The following is a 25987-nucleotide window of genomic DNA, read 5'->3' as shown; positions in this document are numbered from 1 at the left end:
TCCGCGGTCGTCCCTTATAGGAAGGGACATTACTCTCTGTACGAATTGGGATATTGCACCCCCAAAAAACATTCTGACACTCCACCCCTCTGCTGTTGTAGGTTTGGAGATAAAACAGGCATATGCCTTGAGAAAACAAAACAAAACAACATCCTTTTCGAGCATCTATGTAAGACAATACAACATGTTGACCGCACTTTTTGTACAGACGGGGCGTTCCATCGCTCTCCTCTTGCAGATGCAGACATACAATTAGCTTCACCACAGGTACACCGCTCTTCTACGCTGCATAGAAAAGGGAACAGCATCAGTTTATGTTATAACTGGTAAGTAATACCTTGCACATACATTATAGTGAAAGAGCACACTTGCTGATAAACTAATGGACATGAGTACAAGGATAAGCAATCTCACGATGAATAACTAATTCAGAAAAAATTCTATTTCATTTTATTTTATTTTTGAAGAGCAATCTGAGTTACAATGCAAGTAGACACACAGCCTCACGATGAATAACTAATTCAGAAAAAAAATTCTGTTTTATTTTTGAAGAGCAGGGGGGAGGGGGGGCAAGGCCCTCCCGCCTGAATATTTTCCATTTTCTATTGATTTTTCTCCATTACAGAGGCGATCTCAATTCAGAATTTCTATTTTCAATACCTTGCAAATAATTTTACTTATTTTATTTAAGAATTCATAAATTCAGAACTTGATGGAACACCTGCTTGTGCACAAATGAGATAAAAGGATAATTACCACAAACAAATATGGAAATTGCAAACATTCTGATCTCAGAAGCTTCCACTTACCAGAGATCTATAAGTTCTATCACCACTGCGACGGGAGAATACTCACAAACATCTCTTTCAGATCTTCATCTTCAGTCATCTGTTCCAAAATCCTGTCATTGGAAATAAATTCTGATGACCGGCTGCACTCTGCAGGCTGTGGCTCACTTGAAAATAGCAATTTGGACATTTGGTCCTTCTTAGCTTGTGTGTCATATTTGGCCTTCTCTTGTGTTCCTTTTGCGATTAGATTGTATGTATGGACAATCTTTTGTTGACCAATACGATATGCACGTCCAATCGCCTGCCTTCCAACAGAAGGGTTCCACACAACATCAAGGAGCACCACACGCGATGCTCCAACGAGGGTGATACCTTCTCCACACGCCTTGGTCGATGCAAGCATCACGTTGGCCTCGCTCTCCACATCATTGAAGGCCACCATCAAGGTTTTGCGGGTTTTAGGGGAGACATTTCCACTCATATACATGATCTCTTTGCCTTTGGTCCAGTTGAACTCATTCCTCAGTTGTTGCATCATCAACTCCAATGGTTCAAGAAACTGGCTAAACACAAGCACTCGCTCTTTTAAAGCTTGACATAAACGCACAACCTCGTACACAAACCTCGTCTTAACTCCTTCACTTGGCTTCAGCCGTAACCTCTCCAATGGAAGCTCGTCCACAACAGATTTTACTTCTTTTGGCAACTTTTCCATGCCAGCAACGAGGGACGGATGTACAGACGCAAGAGATATCTTGTATTCCGACTCAAAAGTGCTGCCCTGTGTCTTATTTTTCTGAGGATGTTTGCCACGTGTTTTATGTTTCTCCATCATTGCGATTATCCTCTTCTGGCTGGGAAGAGGATTCAGAATCACAACAGATTCTCTTAGTCCTTTGAGGGATTTATGAAGAATGTCGCCATTATGGATGTGCACAAAAGGGTCCAATTTTTTCCTGATCTCGTCTACCATCACATCTGTCATGTTGTGTAGTTTCGAAGAAGGAAAGAAATCCATGGCTTCAAAATTTGCCAGAAGTAACAGGCTAAACATGCTCCGAAGCTCTTCAAAGTTATTTTGAAAAGGAGTTCCGGATAGGATAATTCTCCTTTTTGTACGAACTTCAGCAAGAGCCTTAAAAATATTGCTCTCCTTGTTCCTTGGCGTGTGTCCTTCATCAAGGATCAGCAAGTCAGGCCTTTGAAGAAGCATCTGCCTCAGCTTGTCATCATCATTGCCTTCTCCTTTGGTGAGCTTCTGGAACAGGCTGTAGCTTAGTCCAATGATTCTACTCCCCTCAGCCCACGATCGCAATTTCAGCGCGCGCATATAATTCTTGTCAATGCTGCTTATGGACAGCCTTCGGGCCAAATCCTTATCATTCGAGGCCAGTTTTTCGACCGTTTTATCTCCATGCCAGTGGATATCTCTGGAATTCAGTATGTGGAAAGGTATCTTCACATTCCATTTCCTGAACTCAGTTTCCCATGTGTCAAGCATCCCCTTGGGGGCAATGATGACCGGAAAACACTGCGGGAAAACCTCGAGGTAAGATTGAACAAATGTGATCGCTAATCTGGTCTTCCCCGTCCCTGGGGCGTGAGAGATCACACAGCCACTTAGAGTATCAGTTTTCACAATCTTCTTCACTTCTTCAATGTCAATTCCTCCGGCCAGTTTCTTCCACATGAAAGGCTTCCTGCTGGTGTGGGAACATGTCTTCTCGGATACCAGGAATGAGATTCCATACAGGGCCACTTTTATGACTACCAGTGATGTACTCTCCTTCATACCCCATTGTTGTTAAGATGCCATTAAAAATAATATTATCCATGTTCAGCTCGCGAGCCGTTGGTTCCCTTTCCGCTGAATAATTCCCCTAAATCGAGTGAAAAAATATAGGAATCATATGAGTCGATTACAAGAAGTATTGATATTGTCGGTGAGGTCTAAGCAGTTATTTGAAAAAAAATGTTGGATAGCGCAGTGCCTTACCATAGGGGCCATTACATATTTAATTTCAAGAACAAAGCCGCAGTGCTTGCACCAAGTTCCAATTTGGTCATCGGTAAATAAATCATGCTTCCCTTGACTGCTTAAAGTTTTTTGGTCTGATGGAATATCTTGCCCCTGGCTCTCTTCAACCTGAAATGCAAGATGTAAGGATTGTTTATATCTGAACAGTTAACTGGAGATGATCACAAATACAAAATTTACACGATTACAGAACTTATCATTTGAGAAAGATGTAACATGTTTGCATTTGATTTGTGAAATAAAATAGAAGGCTTTTGTTTAAGCTTACGGGTGAAAGCTCACCCACCTGCGTTTGATCCGCAGGGGACACTCATTTCTATCAAACTAACGGACTGTTAAATGAGGGACTCTTCCCCCTTTAGCGAACATTTTATAGTATCAAAACAGTTAACTGGAGATGATCACAAATACAAACTTTTCCCAGGCACCGCAGAAATGAAATTTCCAGGATTGGTAGCGAGGACTATTCTACAGCAAACAATACTACTTCAAAGCAAATGTAGTACTAGTATAATGAGAAGCACTAGCAGAGAGCTAAGTACCTCCTCGGAGCTGTGAGCATTGGCATTGTTGGCTTCAAGGACAAAATCGTAGTCTCCCCACAGTTGATCCTCAAGCTCGTCATGCTCTGATTTCACTTCTGCTTCCTCCCCGAACTTGAACACCAGAGGCATCGTGTCGCTGCCGCCGCCCTGTGCATCGGCAGGAGCAGAGCCATTCCGGTAGCTCGGTATCCCGTCGAATAAGGAGGAGAGTCGATCATTGCAAGGGATGTCCTCCTCCTCCGGATGCTTCCTCTTGCGATGAGACAGGGAGCTTTTCTTGAAGGAAATGTCATCCTGCAGACCGCGCCCCTCTGCTGTGTTCGCAGCGCGATTCTTGGCGCGTCGTGGGTTGGTAGAAGAGCCAGCGTGGGTTTTGCCACGTTCTTTGGCAGCGGACTGCTGCCGGTTTGACGCTCCGGTCTTCGGCCGGCTTGAGCTCGGCCCCTTCCTGGCGTTCCATGGGAACGTTCTGTCGTCGTCAGGTTCAGCGTCTGGGTCGTCGTTGTGGTCGTCCTCTTCCTCTGAGCGCCCGCCTTGGCCGATCTGCTCCCGGCACCGTCTCTTCTTCTTCCTATTCGCCGGCCTTCTGTCTTCGCCGGCGCTGTCGTCCTCGGCCGCCCAGCTGGTTGGCTGAGGCGGTGGCACGGCTTCCTCTGGCTCGGAGCCGGAGGAAGATGTGTCGAGCAGGACCGGCCTGCTTACAGTACCACGTTTCAGCAGTTTCTTGTTGGAGCAGCTCAGCTGCGACCGTGTCCGCTCACTGATGAGACCCCGGCCGGGAGGGGGGGCGGTGGTGTCGGGCTCCTCGACGATCCACAACCCCTCGAATCTCCTCTTTCTGATTCTTGGCAAGCCCTCGACGGCTGGTCTGGCCCTCCCACCGGCCTCGCCGGTGCTGCGAGGCGCGACACGCTGGTCCTGCCCTGCCTCGCCGTTGCGTCTAGGCGCGACACGCCGGTCCTGCTCTGCCTCGTCAGATTCTTCTTCTTCTTCCTCCTCCGCCTCCTGCTCCTCCTCCTCCTCCTCCTCCTCCTCTGTCTCTGTAGTGTCGTCAGACTCCTCTTCGTCAGCATTGGCATCAGAACTGTCGTCGTGAGTGCTGTTTCCGTCGTCCTCCCCACCGACCTCCTCCTCTACGGATTTGCATCTGCCGGGGCTATTACCATTGTCATCCTCCTTCTTCTTCCCCTTCATCACATCCACATCCTCCTTCTTTCTCTTCATCACATCATCAGCCCCCTTGCTCTTCCCCTTGTTCTTCCTCTCATCATCATCCTCCTCCTCCTCATTGTCGTCACTTTCATCATCCTTGTTCGTCCCGTTCATCACATCCTCTTCCTCCTCCTCCTCCTCCTCGCTATCGCCACTATCGCCACAATCGTCATCCGTGTTCGTCCCCTTGATCCCATCCTCCTCCTCCTTCTCCTCGTTATCTCGGGATTCCTCATCATTGTCATCTGAACTTCCCGTCTCTTCATCTCCATCGTCATCCCCGCTGTCATCAGTTACCACAATTCTACTTCTTCGGTGGCCGTCGCGTGAACGATTACGAGATGCAACAACCGCGCCGGCCTGCCTCGCCGGTGCAGCACCATGCCGGCCCGTATGGCCGAATCTCCCATCGTCAGCTGAGCTGGTGTCTTCCATCTCTTCATCATCACCTTCCTCCACGCTATCTTCGGACACCACGGGTGCAGCATACTTCGCAGCCACTTTTCCTCGGTCGCCGCTCCGCGAACGAGGGCTTGACGCAACAACTGCGCCGGCGCCGAGCTGCCTCGCCGGCGCAGCATCACGCCGGCCCCTGTCGCCACCCTCGTGGCCGGATCTCCCGAGCCGTCCATCGTCGCTGGAATGATGAGACCGAGGACGACGGACGGCCTCGAGTCTCTTGTGCTTCCTCGACTCGTGGGAGGTTCGCGGTTCGTCAACAGGCCTCGTCGCGAGAGCGCGACCCCCCGCCCCGTGCGCCTTGGCTCCGCTCGACGACTCTCGTCTCTGCTGTTAGTAGTAATCTTGACATGCATAGATTTTTAGCCGCATGCATACATCACGGTCAGTTAGCCGGGCCATATTCAGTTGGTTGGCTGACTTGATGTGTTCAGGTTGTTGGCTAGCTTTGTGCATGAAATTGTGAGTGGACTCGGTCATTAGAGGATAACCACCACGATGGAGTAGTGGCCGGTGTGTTGGCCGGATCGTGCGTGCATGGATGCATGCAAGTTAGTTGGATTAGCAGGAGTTAGCGGCCGAGTGTGGCGGCTGGCCAGTGCGTTTGTGACTCTTTTGTACTGGTATTTAAAGCGATCAGGTGAATGAGAAAGAGCGTCCGTGAGGGCTGGAGAAACAATGTAGCCACTGTGTGATCACCAAGGGAGCTTCTTGGCAAAGCTTGTGAGTTCTTCCTTGGTGCATGTGTGCGTGGGTGTGTGTGGAGTTTCTCCTTGTGTGAGGCAAGAGGTAGAAGAAGAGCGGCGTCGATGGAGGCGGCGCCAACAATTGGTATCAGAGCCACAAGGTTCGAGGGGCGGCCGTGGCGCGTGGTGGCGTCCGCGGCGAGCGCGGTGTGCGTGGCCGACATGGAGGCATCGGCTGCGACGCGTGGCGACGGCAACGCGCGGCGAGTCCATGGCTGTGCGGTGTGATGTCGTGCGCGCGAAGGGCACGGCAGTCGTGGAGACGAGGAGGTCGCGAAGGACCTGCGTGGTGGCGCAGAGGTCGCGACGGCTCGGCGCGACAACCGTGGAGGCGCGTGGCACGGAGACGCGGCGTGGCGGGGCGCGGGACTGCGGGCTGCTGGAGCGCCAGCGAGTGGCGGCTTGTGCCGGAGACGCAGCGGAGGCGTACATGGCGACGAGGCGACGAGGAGGAGGCAGGGCCCCTGTCGGCAGGCCGTGCGGCGAGGCCACGGCTTAGGGGGTGAGTGTTGGCCAGAATAAGCCGCGGCGCCAGTGTCGGACGCGCCGGGCACGTGTATGGGCGCACGCCGGGCGTGTCAGGCGCGGCGGGACCGCGGTGTAGGTGTGTGTGGTCGGGCTCATCGGGCGCGACGGATTCGCGCGGGACGTGCGGGACGCACGGGTGCAGTCGGGCTCGTCGGGCACGTTGGGTACGCGCGGGACGTGCGGGACGCACTGGGGCTGTCGGGCTCGTTGGGCGCGCCGGGTGCGCGCGGGACGCGCGGGGCGCAGAGGGACGTCAGGCGTGTGTCGCCGGCGAAGGAGGAGCTCGGCGTATGTCGCCGGAGACGTGACGGAGCACGGTGGGACCGACGTCAATGCGCCAGGTCAGGTCCGTGGCGGTGAGACCGGCGTCGTTGCGCCAGGTCAGGTCCGCGGGCTGGGTCACGGTCGTGGCGACGACGACGACGGGAGCTGCGACAACTCCGGCGAAGGCAAGTCAAGATTAGGAGGAAAAATGTTAGTAGTAATCTTGACATGCATAGATTGTTAGCCGCATGCATACAGGAGCGTGGATCACGGTCAGTTAGCCGGGCCATATTCAGTTGGTTGGCTGACTTGATGTGTTCAGGTTGTTGGCTAGCTTTGTGCATGAAATTGTGAGTGGACTCGGTCATTAGAGGATAACCACCACGATGGAGTAGTGGCCGGTGTGTTGGGCGGATCGTGCGTGCATGGACGCATGCAAGTTAGTTGGATTAGCAGGAGTTAGCAGCCGAGTGTGGCGGCTGGCCAGTGCGTCTGTGACTCTTTTGTACTGGTATTTAAAGCGATCAGGTGAATGAGAAAGAGCGTCCGTGAGGGCTGGAGAAACAATGAAGCCACTGTGTGATCGCCAAGGGAGCCTCTTGGCAAAGCTTGCGAGTTCTTCCTTGGTGCATGTGTGCGTGGGTGTGTGTGGAGTTTCTCCTTGTGCGAGGCAAGAGGTAGAAGAAGAGCGGCGTCGATGGAGGCGGCGCCAACGTCTGCTTCTTCGCCTTCCTGGAGCCACCGGGCGAGGAGGCCGCCGCCCTCTTGCGACCTCTCGCGCGTGAATAATCCGAATCGCTTCTCGGACAGTAGAGGTATGTGGCTCCACTATCGGAGACAGGATCTGCCCCCCGGCCATGATGGCGTGCGGCTACCTTGTTCGAGCGCCGGCCACGCATCTCGTCGTCGTCGCTGTCACTGTCGAGCTGGATGGACGGCGGATTCGCGGTGCCGGAGCGGACCACGGACGGAGAAGACGCCATGGCCGGGTTTCGTCGCGCTGGCGGCGATCCCGCCGCCGCGCGACCACCGACCGACGGACCCTCCCGACCGCGTTCGCGACTACCGGGGCGGCCTCCCTTAGCGCGTCCTCCGCCTTCACCGCGTTCCGAGCGGCCACCCTTAGCGCGGCTTCCGCCTTCACCGCGTACCGGACCGGCGGAACGGCCCCCCGTAGCGGGGCTTCCGCCATGACGGCCGCTGCGACCTCCGTCATCGTCGCCGTCGCCGTCGATGTCGACGAGCGGGACGGTCTTGCGTATCGGGAGGTCGACGACCGGCGGCGGCTTGGGCATCACGGTGGGGCGGCAGTGGCGAGGCGGATGCGGGGTTTGGAGCGGGGTTCTGCGTTCGTGCTGGGTTGGTCACGGGGACGGCTCACGAGGGGCGGGACGCGCGTAGATTTTAGGAAATCTTTTCCCCTCTTCGATTGGGAAGCAGGAACGGATGCTATGCTTTTAATGACGGCCCGTCTGTCATTGGCGCTCAAGCGAACGGGTGAAAGATCACCGGATTAATGCGGGAGAAGAAGCGTCGGGGCGTACGCATTCGGCCATCTACAGCCTATGACCTGTGGGTCTCGACATTCCCCCGATTGTTTGGACCCAGTGTTCAGCGTGCCAAATATTTTTGCGGGTGGAGAGAGGTCAGTGTGGATAGGCTAAGCGTATCGTATCTTTAGTAGGGAAGATTGTCAAGCTCATTGGTAGCAAATTAAGACACCACCCCGCAATATCTTAGGCTACTCCCATGCAAATAAAATTAAATAAAATAAAATCTTAGGCTACTCTCTCGCGTTCGCAGTATTTCTCATGCGTACACATCGAATGAGAGTGTGGTCTGTAGTGTCCTGATTTTGCACATAAAGATTGCATGACACCGTGTTGTCATGCAGTCCAGGCCCGCCTAACTCACCCGTCTATCATTCAAGTACGGTATTGAATAATCAGCCAGACGGGAATTTTGAAGGTTAGAGGCACCTTGGTCTTCCACAGCCATGGGGCGATGAAGAGAGTCGAGCCTTCCAATAGTAGACCATAGGTGGAGCTTGCTAGATATGTCCCATATTTACTCCAACGTCAAGAGAACTTATCGTCCTATTGCATGTTGTACTCCACCGCAGCAACAACATCGCATAGCTTGATGCGTTGTGTCAGTGCTTGAGTGGTAACTGGTAAGAGCACCTCAGATGTCTCGAACCCAAGCATAGTTTAGCAGTCCCTTGGGCACGGGGCGGTTGTTAGCAGCTTTAGCATTCACCTTGACCCACACGAGCGGTGCGATCTCACACGCCATTCACCCATTGATCCATCTGTCCTTCCAACACAGAGCCCTCTTGCCATTGCCAACTTGACTTGAGCAAGACTATAGAATATTGCATTTGACTTTTTGGGCCTGAGATGAGACTAAGGCCTTGCTAAGGCTTAGCTGGGTCCATGGGGTGAGCAATCCACGTGCTCGAGTGACGTGTTGTGGCGAACTGGCGGAAGCTCACTGGATCAACCGCGGGAGAATGAAGCGTCGACGCATAAGCGTTCACCGAGCTATTCCCTATGACTTGTGGATCTCTGAATGTTTGAACCCGGTGGTTAGTGTCAAATTGCTTGTGCGGGTGCAGTGGTCGGTGTCGAAAGGCACGGTGAGGGTTATCCTACTGGATTTTCCGGGTGCCTATGAAAAGATCAAACAACCAAAGTTGGAACCTATACACTACAGTTTACTACTCCGTCTTGCTTGCGTAAAAAGCCTTAAATACATACTTGTCATTGTAGAGTCGCAACAACACAACTTGTCAAGTGCTGGTCAGCTCGTTCTCTTGCAAAGGTTCATGCCGGAGAATAAACCAATGCAATTAAAGACCATGATTCCTAACCAGAGTCTTTTCCTAAAGATTTTTCTCTATGTTCAATTTCTTCGATCCATCGGGAAAAAACATGATGTTATGCATTGCCTACATAACAGATGAATAAAAGACAATGTGATTTGCTAAGGTAGATGTACATGGTTGCTTCCATGGGATTCGGTTTTGTGTTGAATATGAATTCAAATTGAATGATAAAGGAAAAACACACGATGTTGAGTTGTGTGTGAGTCTAAAAGAATAATAAAGGAACGAAACATAATGTGATTTGCTAAGCTATGTATGCGTACCAGGTCGCTTCACGACACCCGATGATATAGTCAAAACGATAAGCAATGGGCGAGTTTTTTTTAGCACCTAGCGCTTTGAGTAGTGCCGCCCCAACATACCTAATGAGGACAAATGATAGATACAAGGAAAGACAAGTAAAGTGTTAACATGGCCCGTTCTGTCCCAATGGATGCTACCATGTTAGAGATTTAGGGTTACCTCTGCCTCCTCGATCCCATCCGCCATCCGCCATCCGCATTAGTAGCAACACGTAGTGGCGCAAGTAAATAAGCATCAACTATACTGGTGGTGTGGTGACGATGACCAGTTGACGAGGGAGATGCTGCAACGACCTTCACCACCATTACCTGTCATCCCTCGTCATGCAGAGCAAGGTTAAGTATTGATTGGAGTCATCGATTTTAGGAGGTGCTCGTTTTCTCGACAGAGGTTGTCTGCCTAGACATCCAAAGCATTGACGCCGTGTGTTTGGCTGGTGGACAATGAGCCTTACATGGCCTTTCAAAATCTTGGAGTTGTTTCACGAACTAGAGGTACAATGTTTCACACATCAAAATAATAGGAGGAGGAGACAACTACAGGAGGGGTAAGAAAAATGAGGGTGGCAGCGATGCTAGGTGGTAAGGAAAATGATAGATTTGCGTCAGGGGGAAGGGGATATATAAGGAAAGATAGCGCAATGTAGAGGGGGAGGAGGAAAAAGGCTAGGGCGACAGCGGGTCGTGGCGTTGGCGACGACGGGGAGGGGGAAGCTGGGGTGGCAGCGAGGTGGGGGAGGTATATATGCCAAAAACGGCTTTCGCCCCGTTTATATATAAAGCAATGATCAACACCAGAAAGCTCCAAGGCGGCGCCTTCAGGAAGGTTACGACACCAGAAGGCTGTCACTGTCCGACCCGAGAGACAGAGTTTCCCCTGGAGCAACACGATGGCAATGAGAGCCGCGACGACGCCTTCAAGAAGGAGACGAGCGGCGTCACCGGTCCGTCCGACGATAGATAAGGTTTTCACCCCGGCCAACTCTCACCGCCACCGAACGCCACACCCCAGCGACCACGTCGCCCACACGGCCATGGCCATCGGGCAGCACCAAGCTGCGGGCTCTGCCCATGAGCACCGTGGTACCACCACTAGGGCCGCCGCCCCGGCATCCAAGACCTTGCCACCACCTCACCCGAGACTTGCTGCTACCCCAACCAAAGATACGAGTGGAAAGGACCCGCCTTTCGCATCCCTGGGCGGCCCCTAGTGCCGTGACCCAATAGGCCGGCCAAATCTGGCCTCCATCGACTCGTCCTGCTACACCGGGAGCGAGACAAGGTCGTCCTGCTGCCGGGCGCGAGACGAGCTCGCTCCTCCAGCACCGGGCGCGAGACGGGCGATGGACCGCAGCTGGGATCGGGCCGACCCCCTGATGGAGGTAGCGCCCGGACAAGGGAAGGGGTAGAAGGCCGACACAGACCACCTAAAAACGGGCGAACGCCGGAAAAAACCAGCCGCAGCCGATCTGCCACCACCACACCAGCGCCTCCACCCCCTGGCCAGATCCGTCCGGAGCCCCGCCATCCCATACCGGAGCAGCGGAGACACTAGTCGCATCACCACCACCTCATCAGGGCTGCCAGCCACCTTGCCAACGCCAACCTTGACCATCCACCGGATCTGGGCAGGGCATCCCATATCCGTCGCGCTCGCCAACCACCTGTGGGAAATATGCCCTAGAGGCAATAATAAATGGTTCTTATTATATTTCTTTGTTCATGGTAATTGTCTATTGTTCATGCTATAATTGTATTGTCCGGAAATCGTAATACATGTGTGAATACATAGACCACAACGTGTCCCTAGTAAGCCTCTAGTTGACTAGCTCGTTGATCAACAGATAGTCATGGTTTCCTGACTATGGACATTGGATGTCATTGATAACGGGATCACATCATTAGGAGAATGATGTGATGGACAAGACCCAATCCTAAGCATAGCATAAAAGATCGTGTAGTTTCGTTTGCTAGAGCTTTTCCAATGTCAAGTATCTTTTCCTTAGAGCATGAGATCGTGCAACTCCCGGATACCGTAGGAGTGCTTTGGGTGTGCCAAACGTCACAACGTAACTGGGTGACTATAAAGGTGCACTACGGGTATCTCCGAAAGTGTCTGTTGGGTTGGCACGGATCGAGACTGGGATTTGTCACTCCGTGTGACGGAGAGGTATCTCTGGGCCCACTCGGTAATGCATCATCATAATGAGCTCTATGTGACTAAGGCGTTAGTCACGGGATCATGCATTGCGGTACGAGCAAAGAGACTTGCCGGTAACGAGATTGAACAAGGTATTGGGATACCGACGATCGAATCTCGGGCAAGTAACATACCGATTGACAAAGGGAATTGCATACGGGATTGATTGAATCCTCGACACCGTGGTTCATCCGATGAGATCATCGTGGAACATGTGGGAGCCAACATGGGTATCCAGATCCCGCTGTTGGTTATTGACCGGAGAGGCGTCTCGGTCATGTCTGCATGTCTCCCGAACCCGTCGGGTCTACACACTTAAGGTTCGGTGACGCTAGGGTTGTAGAGATATGTGTATGCGGAAACCCGGAAGTTGTTCGGAGTCCCGGATGAGATCCCGGACGTCACGAGGAGTTCAGGAATGGTCCGGAGGTGAAGAATTATATATAGGAAGTCAAGTTTCGGCCACCGGGAAAGTTTCGGGGGTTACCGGTATTGTACCGGGACCACCGGAAGGGTCCCGGGGGTCCACCGGGTGGGGCCACCTATCCCGGAGGGCCCCGTGGGCTGAAGTGGGAAGGGAACCAGCCCCTAGTGGGCTGGGCGCCCCCCCATGGGCCTCCCCCCATGCGCCTAGGGTTGGGAACCCTAGGGTGGGGGGGCTTCCCACTTGCCTTGGGGGGCAAGGCACCCCCCTTGGCCGCCGCCCCCACCCTAGATGGGATCTTGGCCGGCGCCCCCCCCCTCCCAGGGGGCCTATATAAAGGGGGGGGAGGGAGGGCAGTACTAACACAGCCTTGGGCGCCTCCCTCCTCCCCTGCAACACCTCTCTCTCTCTCGCAGAAGCTCGGCGAAGCCCTGCCGGAGACCCGCTACATCCACCACCACGCCGTCGTGCTGTTGGATCTCCATCGACCTCTCCTTCCCCCTTGCTAGATCAAGAAGGAGGAGACGTCACTGCACCGTACGTGTGTTGAACGCGGAGGTGCCGTCCGTTCGGCACTCGGTCATCGGTGATTTGGATCACGGCGAGTACGACTCCGTCATCCACGTTCATTGGAACGCTTCCGCTCGCGATCTACAAGGGTATGTAGATGCACTCCTTTCCCCTCGTTGCTAGTACACTCCATAGATGCATCTTGGTGGGCGTAGGAAAATTTTAAAATTATGCTACGATTCCCAACACCACCACCATCCAGAACGGGGCAAGGGGCCAGATCCGCCACCAGCTCGCGCCTGGGCACCTGAGCCCCGAGCCCCAGAAAAGGGGAGGAGGCGGCGCTGGTGACCGCAGGACGCCGGGAGGAGGGAAGGAGCCGGGGCAGGGCCTGCCCCGACGCCCGGCGCCACCAAGCAGAGGGGAGGTGCCCCGCGGAGCCCACCAACTGTGTGCGGGAGAGAGCCGCCCCGTTGGTGCTAACGCCACATGGTCTTTTGCCGAAGACGCCCCCGACGGTGGCGAGGGAGGGGGTTGAGGCGAGGGGGGCGGGGAGGCGGCGCCAGGGTTTCCTCCTAGGGCCCCCGCGGGAGCGCCTCTGGGAGGGAGGGAGGAGGAGTCCCACCAAGTCTGTGGGGATGTATATAAGGAAAGGTAGGGTACCGTCGTCGGGAAAGGAAGACATGGTGACGACAGAGGGAAAGAAAAAGGCATGGGTGTCAACGGGGCAGGGGGAGGTATATAAGGAAAGATAGGATGGCGGCGGCTGGGGGGAGCTAGGGTGGTAGCGGGGGGTGTGGGAGAAGGAAAGATAGGGTGGCATCGGCGAGGAAGGCACTACTAGGAAAAGGCCTACTAATGGCGCACCTAATTTGGCCATTAATGGCGCATTAGTGGTGCGCCATTAGTAGCACGCCATTAGTATATTTTACTAATGGCGCACCACTGGTGCGCCATTAGTATCTGGTATACTAATGGCGCACCCCAGATGCGTCATTAGTATCTGGTATACTAATGGCGCACCCCAGATGCGCCATTAGTATATACAAGAGTGCGCCATTAGTATGCCTCCCAGGGTGCCATCTATACCCAGGTGTTTTGGCATACTAATGGCGCACAGCAACGGGATGCGCCATTAGTAACTTCGGCATACCAATGGCGCACTGTTTAGTGATGCGCCATTAGTATGCTCTGGCATACTAATGGCGCACTATGATGTGATGCGCCATTAGTATGAATATTAGGTTTTTTTATTTTTTATTTTCTGTTTTTTGCACAGGTTACAAAATGTATAATTGGACAAAATATAGACAGCACACATCAACAACAGATTCATCGAATACAATAGAAGATTATACAATTCATCATTTTAGTCTCCGAATACAATTCATCATATTAGTCTCCGAATTGAAAAGACCGAACAAAGATAGAACATTATATTACAAGTCTCGAGACCGCGAGTTTGTCTTCACATTACAAGTCGATATCGATCATCTAAACTACCATCACATAGAAGAGAGCTGCGGTCATCACGATGAGCATCATCACGATGAAACTCGTCTTCATCCGGTTCCTCCAACGCTCCCTCCCCTCTCCCGCTAGATAGCGGTCGTATCTAGATTCGGCCTCGGCCCTAGTGGCGTACCCTTTGTAACTGTTACCGCTGAATCGGTGAACCTGTCTCCGACACTCCTCCCAGTCGTCGTAGACTCCGGGAACCTTACCCTTGTACACGACATACCACGGCATCGCTATGCAGTAGCCAAACGAAACGTTAGTACCAATTCACAGACAATACATAAGCAATATATAAGTATGCAACAGAACGATCGGAAGAGAAAAGCAAGACATTAATAGCATCGATTACATCTAAGTTGAACGACTCTCGAAACCAAAGAGACATACTACAAGTTCATTAAAGTTTAATTACAACATGAGCCAATCGATGTTTCAGAACTAGACACAGCATCACTGCTTTCGACTCGACTCAAGGGACCGGAGCGTGGATGAAGCCGCCGTCTATCGTGGGAGTCATGAAACAACGGGCGTTGTCAGCCTGCATTTGTAGGATTGTGTCGATGTCACTGTTGGACGGTTGATTTCTGAGGTAGAACTGCCCCGAGGTACGAAGGACATCTTGATGGATGATTTCCGCAAACTCCGACTGGATGCGAAAGAATTCTTGTCTGATGTCCGCGTCCTGGATTGCCCCCAAGCTTGCGGCCCAATCTTTGAGATTATTTGGTAGGAGAAGGTGATTATGGTCCCGCACGATCGCCCGCATGTGATGGATGGCGTAGTAGGCATCCTTCTGACCGCCAGGCGGCTGCTTGACGCAGCAGAACGTCGTGTTGTGGGAGAACACGTGCTTGCCGTACTTACGAATAGGCCTGGTGAAGGTGCCTCCAGATTTGACGTAGCCGGGGAGAACATCATCAAGAACCTTCTTGACATTTGTGTAGTCTACGTTCGACTGACGGTCCGGGTCGAAATACGTGGCCATGGAATATTTGGGGCTTAGGAGGATGAGCGTGCAATGTGTGTCACTGCAGAAAACACGGAATGTTAAAAGAAAAACGATCGAAATCTAAGAATTCATATGTTACGGGGCGGTTGAGGGGAGGACTTACTCGGGAAAGTAAGGCACGAGGAAGTTGTCCTTATCTTGGTTTGCCAGAATGACGCCTTCGAGGTAAGAACTCGCGACTTGCCGGTCCCCAGCGCTGCCCAAGATCTTGGCACGCATGTAGAAGGGGTCGACTATCACGATGTCCGGGGTCTTGTCGCGAATGATCCGCATCTCCATACTCAGCGAAAATAGCCGAACGAAGGTGTAGTGCAGCGGATGAAGGTTCAACATAGCGTGGATGTCATCAAACCGCAGGACGATCGTACCCCCGATGGAGTTATCCACAAAGCCCTTGCCCTCTGGCACCTTGGCCGCGAAAACCGGGTATGCCACATCCTTCTCTCGGAGACGCCGCTTCTCCAAAGAAAGCACACTGTCATGCAGACTCCGCATAGCACCGGTTGCAGCATCGAGCATATTTCTCGGTAGCATCGGCCTACCCGCCACATGCACCCTCCTCGAGATATCCGCAGTTGAAGGTGGCCCGTCCTGAGCACGGATCGTACTCGGTGCCGGCTGGCCCGCACCCTTGTTAGTCTTTCTTTTGCGTGCCTTCTTCTTGATCTCCTGTAATGGGACCGAGTTCTGCTCACAGACCGCCTTCTTGAGTGTGTTGGGGCTGATCATATTTGGCACCTCGCCTATCTGAGGCTCGGTGAAGTCGGCAGCTGGAGGCGTCTCCTGAGAGCTGAACTGCAGACGACGCCTGTTGCAACTTGGCTTCTCCGCGGTACCAGCTAGATCGCACACGTCTTTTGTTGGGTTGGGTTCTTGAGAAGGAGGCCCCATGAAGTCGCCACCATCCCCATGATCGGCAAAGTACTGATCGACGTTGGCAAATGTATCGTCGTCGTCGTCGTTCTGATCCTGTGCCATATGCATGTTTGGATCCAGTGGCATAGGGATGTCCGGCACCGTTGCGGCGGTCTTGCCATGGGGCCGACTTGGCGCCGGCACGACTGGCGGTGTTGTCTTTGGGGTGGTGTCCCCCGCCCCCAAACGAATCTGGCTCTTCGGCCAAAGCAGGGGCCAGCTCAGGCAGGCGCTGAGGTTCATCACGTCATCATCGTCGGCCCCCATGGGTCGAATCGGAGGTAACACCTCGTCGCAGCCTGGCAGCACCCGAACCAGTTGAACCCTAAACAAGTTGGGTGGCATCTGGGTACCGTGGAACAAGGGGTTGCCCGGTTGAACGATTTTGCCCTTGGCGACATCGACCAACTCGTTGTTCACGAAGTGCAGGAGAGTGCACGGAACGTCGGCGGCGCCCTGCGAAAACATGTAGGGCGTTAGGGATGCCCAGTCAAAGGCAAGGAGATGAAGTCCTCGGCCGAGAGAGGCTTAATTAGTTACCGTGATGATGGCGTCGAGCTCGGCTAATGTCGAGGCACCGCCAACGGCGGGCGTGCAGTTGACGGAGGGGCCGCTTGCTGCAGAGGTGCCGGCCGGCGTACACCCGGGTGCATTAAGCTCCCGTGCCGGCGTCGGAGACACCAATGCCGGCTCCGCCGGAGACACCAATGGCCCCGCCATCGCGTTCAGCGAGTTGCTGGCCGTGAAGCTAGGAATCGGGGGCGGCCCCTGTTGGCCGCCCGCAATCCACGCACTAATCCCCTGGATCAAGGTAGGCACAATGGCGGTGATCGTCGCTCCGAGTTGTTGTTGCACTTGCTCTTGGACAATCTCTGGAATCCGCGCCACCTGTGCCCTGAGTTCTTGAACCTCGCGCGCCTGGCTTTCCGAGCTGGTCTTTTTCTCCTTTCGCCCAGCAGTGTCATAGTATGACGACCATTTTGTCGACAAGCCTTTGCCGGCCACACGACCAGCTGACGTCGGCTTACTGAGCTTATCCTTGTTCTTCATTACATTCAACGCCCTATTTAGAGTGGTGTCCCAAGGGTTGCTCTTAGTCGACCCCGCGCTACTGCTTTCAGTCGCCTGCGGAAGGAATGTGAACCATTTAGAAATTTGGCTTCATTAATTAGAATGCAACCATATGGAGCTAATTACGAGGGGGTGTATTCCTTACCAGAACAAGCTCAAGCGCCCTGGTCTTCGGATCCGTGGTAAGCTCCTTTGTTTTCGGGTCCTTCTTGTACCGGGCCCTGACAAAGTTCCTGGTCTGCTTGTCACCGTATTTATCGAAGAGGGGCGGTAGGCCTTGCTCGGCACGGTCCGCCTCCTCCTTGTCCCATATAGGCTCCGCCACTCTGTAACCGCCGGGACCGAGTGTGTGTTCCCCTAAGTTCAGCTCCCGCATTTCTTTCCCCCACTTACTTGATTCGGAGTTTGCGGTGCTCGAGCAATTGATCTTGAAGTCGTTGTAGTCATCTTCGGTGATCGAAGGATTTTTCTCCTTGATCTTCTCATAACTCTCACCTTTCTCGACCATTCTCTTCACATTGCTTTTCCAAGTAGACAGGGCCTTGCTCATCTTCGTGAGGGCAGCATTGTTCACTTTATTCCCTTTGAGGCTTGTGTTTTCAAATTCAGCGGGGAACTTGTATCGTTCGTGCAGCTTCGTGAAGAGGAGGTTGCGCAAATTCCCTCGGTCAGGATGCCTCAGGTTCTCGGTGTTGATCGAGACGGTGCTCCGGAGAATGCACCCGAGCTGAAGCGAGTACCCCTTGACTATTCGTTCGGGCGCCGTTGGATTCCCGTCGGAGTCCACTTCAGTAACTTCCTCCTTGAGGGTGCGGAGCACGGTCGGGCGCCGGTCCTTCCGTTGCCTCTTCGGTTGGCTGCCATCTGTGCGTGCGCCGCCATCATCAGTGGTGGCATCCTCGGCGGCACCATCAGTGGTGGCATCCTCGGCGGCACCATCAGTGGTGGCATCAGTGGGGTCATCCTCGGCGGTACCATCAGTGGTCTCAGGATCGGTGGGGAAGGCGGCGTCCTCATACAAGTGAGGTTGTTCCTCCATCTCCTGGGACAGCATCCAGAATGGCTTGACGCTCGAACCCCCGGCCTCATCGTTGTTGGCCATGTTTCTCTCTAAATAGGAACAAAGTTTGGTCAAAAAGTTGGTTATTGTCAAGGAACAAGATCATGGTCTCATCATTTAGGGTTTGTCGACACCGAGGCATCCTAAAAGCTAAGCTTTTATCATTGAGGGTTTTTCGACGCCGAGGCACCCTAAAAGCCTAAGCTTTCATCATTTCGGTTTTTATCGACACCGAGGCACCCTAAAAGCCATGCATTAGTCACAAGTACGCCGGGGCACTTGATCCTACTTAATTAACTACTAAGATACCCCGGCCCATGCATTAGTCACAAGTACCCCATATGTCCTATTTTTAGCAAAGTCATGCTAAAATTCACGGAAAATTTCAGCATGACCTTTGCTGAAAATAGGACATATGGAGTACCCGAATTTGCCGGAACGGAAGTTAATCGACATTCCGGCAAACTCAAGGGCCTCTCGGGTGGACAAGGCAAAAAAGGCCTCCATCACAACATGGAAAATACACCAAGCAGTATCATCCAGCAGTATCATCTCCAAGCAGTATCATATTTGTAATGACTGAAAATATTTACTTCAGGAAATATTTACTACTGTAGTTTCTGTTACAAACAAAAAAAAGACTGAAGTTTGTCCTAGCTATATTTCAGGATGATTTTTCAGTTGCTCATGCTTTTTACAAATTGTAGCTACTGTTTTTTATACCTAAACAAAATTGCCCTAGCTATATTTGCTACTGTTTTTATACCTAATTTTTTGCTACTGTTTTTTTAATTTGCTACTGCTTTTTTTTATTTGCTACTGTTTTTATACCTAAACAAAATTTCCCTAGCTATATTTGCTACTCTTTTTTTATTTGCTACTGTTTTTATACCTAATTTTTTTGCTACTGTTTTTAAAATTTCCTAAAAGATTTCTAACTTTGCTAACTGTACTGTGCTAGATTTGCCCTAAAATCTATGCACAAAAACACAGAGAAGGCATTAGGCATTACACAAAAACACAGAGAACTGCTATAATGTACAACAGGCTTTTGGTTTCTGGAACCATTTCATGCCCAAGTGATCTGATCCTTGTACTTTTGCTACAATGATACAGTGATACAAGTAGAATATGAAGGCATTAGGCATTACAACAAAAGGAACAGAGCTGCTATATTTACAACATGCTTTGATACATACACCACCAAAGTCCAAAGAGTAACCACTTATTAGCTACCAGGAGTAAGTAACTAACTAAATACACGACCAGAGAATAACTCACTTTGCCTCTCACTTGCTTCCTTCACCTCAGAGCGATCTTCTCTTATTACTACTCCTGCACAACATTGTCATAATTTTTATTATCTTCACAACCAAGGTACTGCATTCTGTAACAACCAACTACAAAACTACAAATCAATCAAGGACATGTGGTTATTTCCTCCGCACTAAATTGGCAGGTGAGTCACAAAAGGAACCCCGCCAAGTTTCATAGCACTATCACCCAAACAAGGTACTGAGTTTCTTGGAGCAACTCATAAGCTGGTCTGTGGTGCTAGTTCATGATGAACTATGCAAACGTGTACAGAGATACACAAGAGATTTAGTCTTATACTCCATCCAGCACTGTGTCCACATATTTGGCAATATCTGCCTAATCAAAGCGAGGTGCTAGTTTGCTCACTCTTACTTTTACTGCTCATATACTGTTCAAATATGTTGGTTAGAAACATGTGCTCTAAAAAAAGAAACTTATTATCTGTTCAATATGAGTAGGATTACTCAAGATTCCCCTTGTATGTAAGTAGGCGGTGTTTAATTTAAAGTTATGGTGTTCTATGCATTGCTAAAAAACTCTGTTACCGCCAAAAAAACTGTTACCTCTGCCTTTTTTATTCCATGGTTTTAGTCCAGCATGAGCATCCTAACCATTTTTACTAAGGTTTTTTCTTTTGACACACCATACACGAAGAACTATCTGGACAGGTAGTTGCTACTGACTGGCAAGCAGGCTTCTAGGTTGCTGCATGACCAGAAACGTCGGCGGGGAAAAATGGAGGCCGGGGTGGGTTTACAGTGTAAATCCACTTAGAATTATAGTGTAAATTAAATCCACTGGATTCTAATTACAGTGGAACTCCGGTAAGAAAAACACTATAAATCCAGTAGGAATTACAGTGTACATCTACTTAAAATTGTAGTGGAACTCCACTAAGAAAAACATTGTAAATCCAGTAGGAATTACAGTGTAAATCCACTTACAATTACACTGTAAAAACATGAATTACACTACAAATCCAAACAATGAGAAGTACAGTGTAAATCTACTAGGAATTACACTATAAATACAGACAGAAATTACACTGCAAACCCAAAAATGACAAGTACAGTGCAAATCTACTAGGAATTACACTCTAAATCCAGACAGGAATTACACTGCAAATCCTACAAGGTTTACACTGTAAAATCCATTGAGAAATGCAATCACAATTCCCAAGGCGACCAGCATACCAATCCTGACAACAAACCATTGAGAATTACAATCCCCATCTCATAGACTGATAGAACTCACAAATTAAAGGAGGGATATGATAGGTACAGAGAACAGGGGAGAAGGTTCAGACTAAAACTCACACATCACACACGGCATGCCAAGCTAAAAAAAACGCACACACCCTGTAATGTTGGCGCATCAGGAGTCCAAAAGCAAAGTTCAGAGACAGATTGTTGTATTAGGAGCAGAGAGGGAGAGGTGGGAAATGGAGGCGGGGGTGATTTGGATGGGGTACCTGCGGGCGTAGAAGACGGGGGCGTCGTCGGGGACGAAGACGTCGACGCTGTGGATGTTGGTGGTGGTGCGACGAGGTCCGGGAGGCGACGAGGTCCGGGTGGTGGTGGTGCTCCGAGGAGACGAGGAGAGCGGCGCCGAGGAGACGAGGACGACGGGGCGGCGGGGCGGCGGCGTCGGGAGAGGAGAGGGCGGCGTCGCGGCGTCGGGGCGTCGGGGCGGAGACGAGGACGACGGGGCGGCGTCGAGGCGGCGGGGCAGCGGCGTCGGGAGAGTTGAGGGGAAGGGGATCGAGGGCGAGGGCGAGGGAGAGAGAGGGGATAGGTTATCCAACAGGTACATCCATACTAATGGCGCACCTCACCCTGGTGCGCCATAAGTACATCCATACTAATGGCGCACCTCACCCTGGTGCGCCATTAGTATTTTTTTTGATTTCTGCTCGAGCCAACAGGTTATCTTCCACCTTACTGATCCACACCAAGTTCCCTCTACTAGCTCGGCTGGTCAGCAGCTAGTTCTCACACCAGGAGGTCCTGGGTTCGATTCCCAGGCTCCACAATTTTTTTTATGCATTTAAAATGCTGTTTGATATTTATTTGTGTTTAAATATGTTCAAACTTGTTTAAATCATAACAATAATATGTTTTTATAAGACAGTAATAATTTTTTTAAAAATATCATCAAACAGTAATGCCGGTGGAGCGGGGGAGGGTGCGCGGCGTGCGGGGGGCCGGTGGACCGGGGGGTGCTTGGCGGCGAGGGGGACCGGATCTGGCAAGGTGGGATAGCGATCGAGATGGAGGGGGATCGAGATCGAGTGTCCATGAAATTTAAAAATATTCATGATAGTTCAAAAAGTGCCCATGAAATACAATCGAGAAATGAAGGCTACGATTTAAATACAATCGATCTCTTAGCTAGCTATCTGTTCACAATCTTCTTGCCCTTCTTTTTCGCAAATGGAGTTCTTCTGTGGAACGGACGTCCATTAGGTAGGGTGGTCCTGCTTCTTCTTGTGGTGTATGCTGCTACTTCATCATCGTCGTCATGTTCGATTCTCGGGTCGCCGTACTTGTCGAAGTCTTGCTCATTGGCTACTCCATCCATTCCGATGATCTTCCTTTTGCCTCTCCTCACGACAACACGACTGGGCTTTGACGGGTCGGTAATGAAGAAGCATTGGTCCACTTGGGAAGCCAGTACCCATGGCTCATTTTTCGCGGTGACGTTTGCGCCTGCGGTCTTGGATTTGGCTTCGGGTATAACCATGGTGGTGAAATACCGGTCTTCTTTTAGGACGCTCTTGGCCCATCTGACACGGAACATCGGGACCTTCTCTCCAGCGTAGCTCAGCTCCCAGATCTCCTCGATCCTTCCGTAGTATCTGTCCTTGTCGTTACCGGTGTAGGATTCCATCGTTACCCCGGAGTTCTGATAACCATCGCTCTTCATGTCCTTGGCCTCGGTGTAGAATGTGTAGCCGTTGATATCGTACGCCTCATAGGTCATCAGGTTGTGCTCGGCGCCCTGTGACAAGGCGAATATGAGTTGTTCTTCCGCGGAAGAATCCTCATGTAAAGGGTACGACAGAAGCTTCTGCTTGAACCAACGCGTGAAACATGAGTTGTGCTCTTTGAGTATATCTCCGTCCGTCCTCTGTTGGCCTCGGTCATTGTACGTCTTCTTAATAAAGGTTTTGTGCTCTACCACCCAAGGATCGACCACGTCTATGTGTTGTAGCGCGACTAGGTTTGCTCTTTCAAAGTCGGCGAGTCGACCCTCGAAGTCGACATGCATTTCGCGGCGACCCTCACGGTGACCCCATCCAGCGAGCCTGCCGAGGTGCCTGTTGACGGGCAGACCAACGGGGTTCTCGATGCCTAGATAATTCGTGCAGTAGGAGATGCACTCTTCGGTCAGAAAGCCCCTGGCTATGCTTCCCTCTGGACGTGACATGTTGCGAACGTATCCTTTGATGACACCATTCATCCTTTCGAACGGCATCATGCTGTGCAGGAACGTCGGCCCGAGTTGGATGATATCGTCCACGATATGGACCAGCAGATGCACCATAACGTCGAAGAATGCGGGCGGGAAGTACATCTCAAGCTCGCATAGTATCACCACGATCTCTTCCTGTAGCCTTCTGAGTTGCCTCACGCCAACAGACTTCCGAGAGATGACGTCGAAAAAGTTGCATAGGCCAAATAGCGTTTCACGGACGTGCGCGTCCATGATCCCACGGATTGCAACTGGAAGTATCTGCGTCATCAGCACGTGACAGTCGTGAGACTTCATCCCGCTGAACTTCAGCTTCGCTAGGTCTAGGTATCTGCTTATCTTCCCCGCGTAACCGTAAGGAAGTTTTACTCCTACGAGGCAGGTGAAAAACTGCTCGATCTCCTCCTGACTTAGAGTGAAGCACGCGGGAGGGTAGTCATTTCCGGTCTTCTTGGCCTTTTTGCCTTTGCGACGACTTTCCGTGTCCTGCTTCGCCTCATCATCATCATCATCATCATCATCATATATAGCGTGAAGCTCCTGCCTGATGCCCATTGATTTCAAGTCTGCCCTTGCTTTCGGCCCATCTTTGGTCCTCTCTGGCATGTTGAGCAGGGTACCAAGCAGACTCTCGCACACGTTCTTCGTGATATGCATGACATCAAGGCTGTGAGGCACACGGTGGATCTTCCAGTACGGCAAGTCCCAGAAAACAGACCTCGTTTTCCATACCTTCAGCAGCGGCTCTGGCGCCTTTCGCTTCTTTCCCGGCTCTGGCGCCTTTTGCTTCTTTCCCGGCAGTGGGCAGTCTTTCCAATTTTTCAACAGCTCGTCTATTTCCTCGCCGCTCCTCGTACGCGGGCGTCCTCGGGGTTCGGTTTCACCATCGAATAGATCCTTGCGTTTTCTCCACGGGTCATCGTCGCGAAGCCACCTTCGATGTCCCATGAACACGGTTTTCGAAGACCCGGGATCTCTATCTAGCTGGCGATACGTTGTGTCATCCATGCACCTGACGCATCCAGAAAATCCGTGGACCACCTGCCCCGCGAGATATCCGTAACCGAGATAGTCGTGCACCGTCGTGAGCAGCGCGGCTCTCATAGGGAAATATTCTTTCTCTGCGGCGTCCCACGTATTGGCTGGCGTTTTCCACAGCGTGTCAAGCTCCTCTTTCAGCAGCCCCAGATACAGATTGATGTCGTTCCCTGGTTGTTTCGGTCCTTCAATTAGCATACTCATGTGAATGTACTTCCTCTTCATGCACAACCAGGGGGGAAGGTTGTACATCCACACAAACACAGGCCAGGTGCTATGTGTGCTTCTCTGGCTGCCAAACGGATTGACTCCATCGGTGCTCGCGCCCAGCACGATGTTCCTTGGATCGTTCCCAAATTCTAGGTCTTCGAAGTTCAACGCTTGCCACTGGCTCGCATCCTTAGGGTGACTCAGCATCTTGTCTTTTTTATCTATCTCCGGATCATTTGCGTCATCTTCTCGCTTCTTCTCCTCCCTATCCGCGTGCCAACGCAGGAGCTTTGCTACCTTAGGGTCCGCGAAATACCGCTGCAGACGAGGAGTGATCGGAAAGTACCACACCACTTTTCGAGGAGCTTTCTTCCTCTTCTTGTATCGAGTGACGCCGCACACCGGACATATGGTAGACTCCGCGTGCTCGTCCCGATAAATGATGCAATTGTTCATGCACACATGGTATTTCACGTGCGGTAAATCCAGAGGACACACGATTTTCTTCGCCTCCTCCAAACTGGTCGGGCACTTGTTCCCCTTGGGAAGACGTTCGTGCCAGAATGACATGTTCTCGTCGAAGCATGCGTCGGTCATTTTGTGTTTTACCTTCATCTCCAGAGCCATGAGCGTTACTTTCAGGCGGGTATCCTCGGGCCTGCATCCTTCATACAATGGAGTAACCGCGTCTAACTCAAGTTGATCCATCTTGGCTTTCTCTCGGGCGGCAGCTCTTGCGTTATCCGTCTGCTTGAGAAGCAGCTCTTGAATATGAGGGTCCTGCACCCAGCCCATCGATGGTCCAGCGTCGTCTGCTCCGCCGGCATCATCATCTTCATGATCATGCCCGTCGTCTGCTCCGGCATCTTCCTCATCATCATGTCCTGCATCTTCTACATGATGACTGTGTACAGCATCACCGTCGTGATCATCTCCTGGGGATTCTTCGTCTTCTCGCCCGCCCGAGCCGCGGTGGTTGTCTTGCTGCCCTTCCTCATTTCTTGCCCGGCCCCCATGGACGACTTCGTAGTCATCTTCATCACCTTGCCACCGATAGCCATCCATGAAACCACGCAAGAGCAGGTGGTCCCGCACCTGCCAGGATTCCGGGTCCGCAATAAGGCTCTTCAGCTTGCATCTTCGACACGGACATCTTATCTCCGTCTCGTTCTTTTGAAGCATCTCGGCCTTCGCGGACCTCAAAAACCTATTCACGATGCCTTCGGTCATCATGCGGACCATGGTCGCCTGCGGGGTAGAGCAAAACGATATTTTAGAACCAACAAAAAATTTGGCATGACTTTCCCTAAAAATAGGACCAAAAAGAATGCTTAATGCCAAAATTCTCGCCGAAACGGAAATGAATCAACATTCCGGCAAAATATTGGCAACTATCGCATTTCAAATACCGGTACACCTCCAAACACAAACACATATGCAACACCACAAACATATGCAACACCACGAAC

At 51.6% G+C, this 25987-nt stretch overlaps 1 protein-coding gene across 1 annotated transcript; it reads right to left on the bottom strand.

The window, feature by feature from the left end:
* Positions 1-828: 828 nt before the first annotated feature.
* Positions 829-8925, bottom strand: LOC123048400 (uncharacterized). The gene is made up of 5 exons (XM_044471507.1): positions 8843-8925; positions 8498-8633; positions 3372-5375; positions 2788-2937; positions 829-2577 (listed from the first exon to the last, which is right to left on the bottom strand). The coding sequence occupies exons 1-5, from the start codon at positions 8923-8925 to the stop codon at positions 829-831; spliced, it is 4122 nt and encodes a 1373-aa protein (XP_044327442.1).
* Positions 8926-25987: the final 17062 nt, after the last annotated feature.

Source organism: Triticum aestivum, chromosome 2D (assembly GCF_018294505.1).
Source record: "Triticum aestivum cultivar Chinese Spring chromosome 2D, IWGSC CS RefSeq v2.1, whole genome shotgun sequence".
In the NCBI taxonomy this organism is placed as follows: Eukaryota; Viridiplantae; Streptophyta; class Magnoliopsida; order Poales; family Poaceae; genus Triticum; species Triticum aestivum.
Note: the sequence above shows the minus strand (reverse complement) of the source record. Positions and strands in the feature narration are given on the sequence as shown.

Excerpts from the sequence above, each read along its gene's own strand:
- LOC123048400 (XM_044471507.1), bottom strand. The coding sequence starts at position 8,925 with ATGGCAAGAGGGCTCTGTGTTGGAAGGACAGATGGATCAATGGGTGAA. Across the intron at positions 2,938-3,371 it reads ATGCTCACAGCTCCGAGGAG|GTTGAAGAGAGCCAGGGGCA; the intron begins GTACTTAGCTCT and ends CTTGCATTTCAG. Across the intron at positions 2,578-2,787 it reads AATATGTAATGGCCCCTATG|GAGAGTACATCACTGGTAGT; the intron begins GTAAGGCACTGC and ends TGGGGTATGAAG.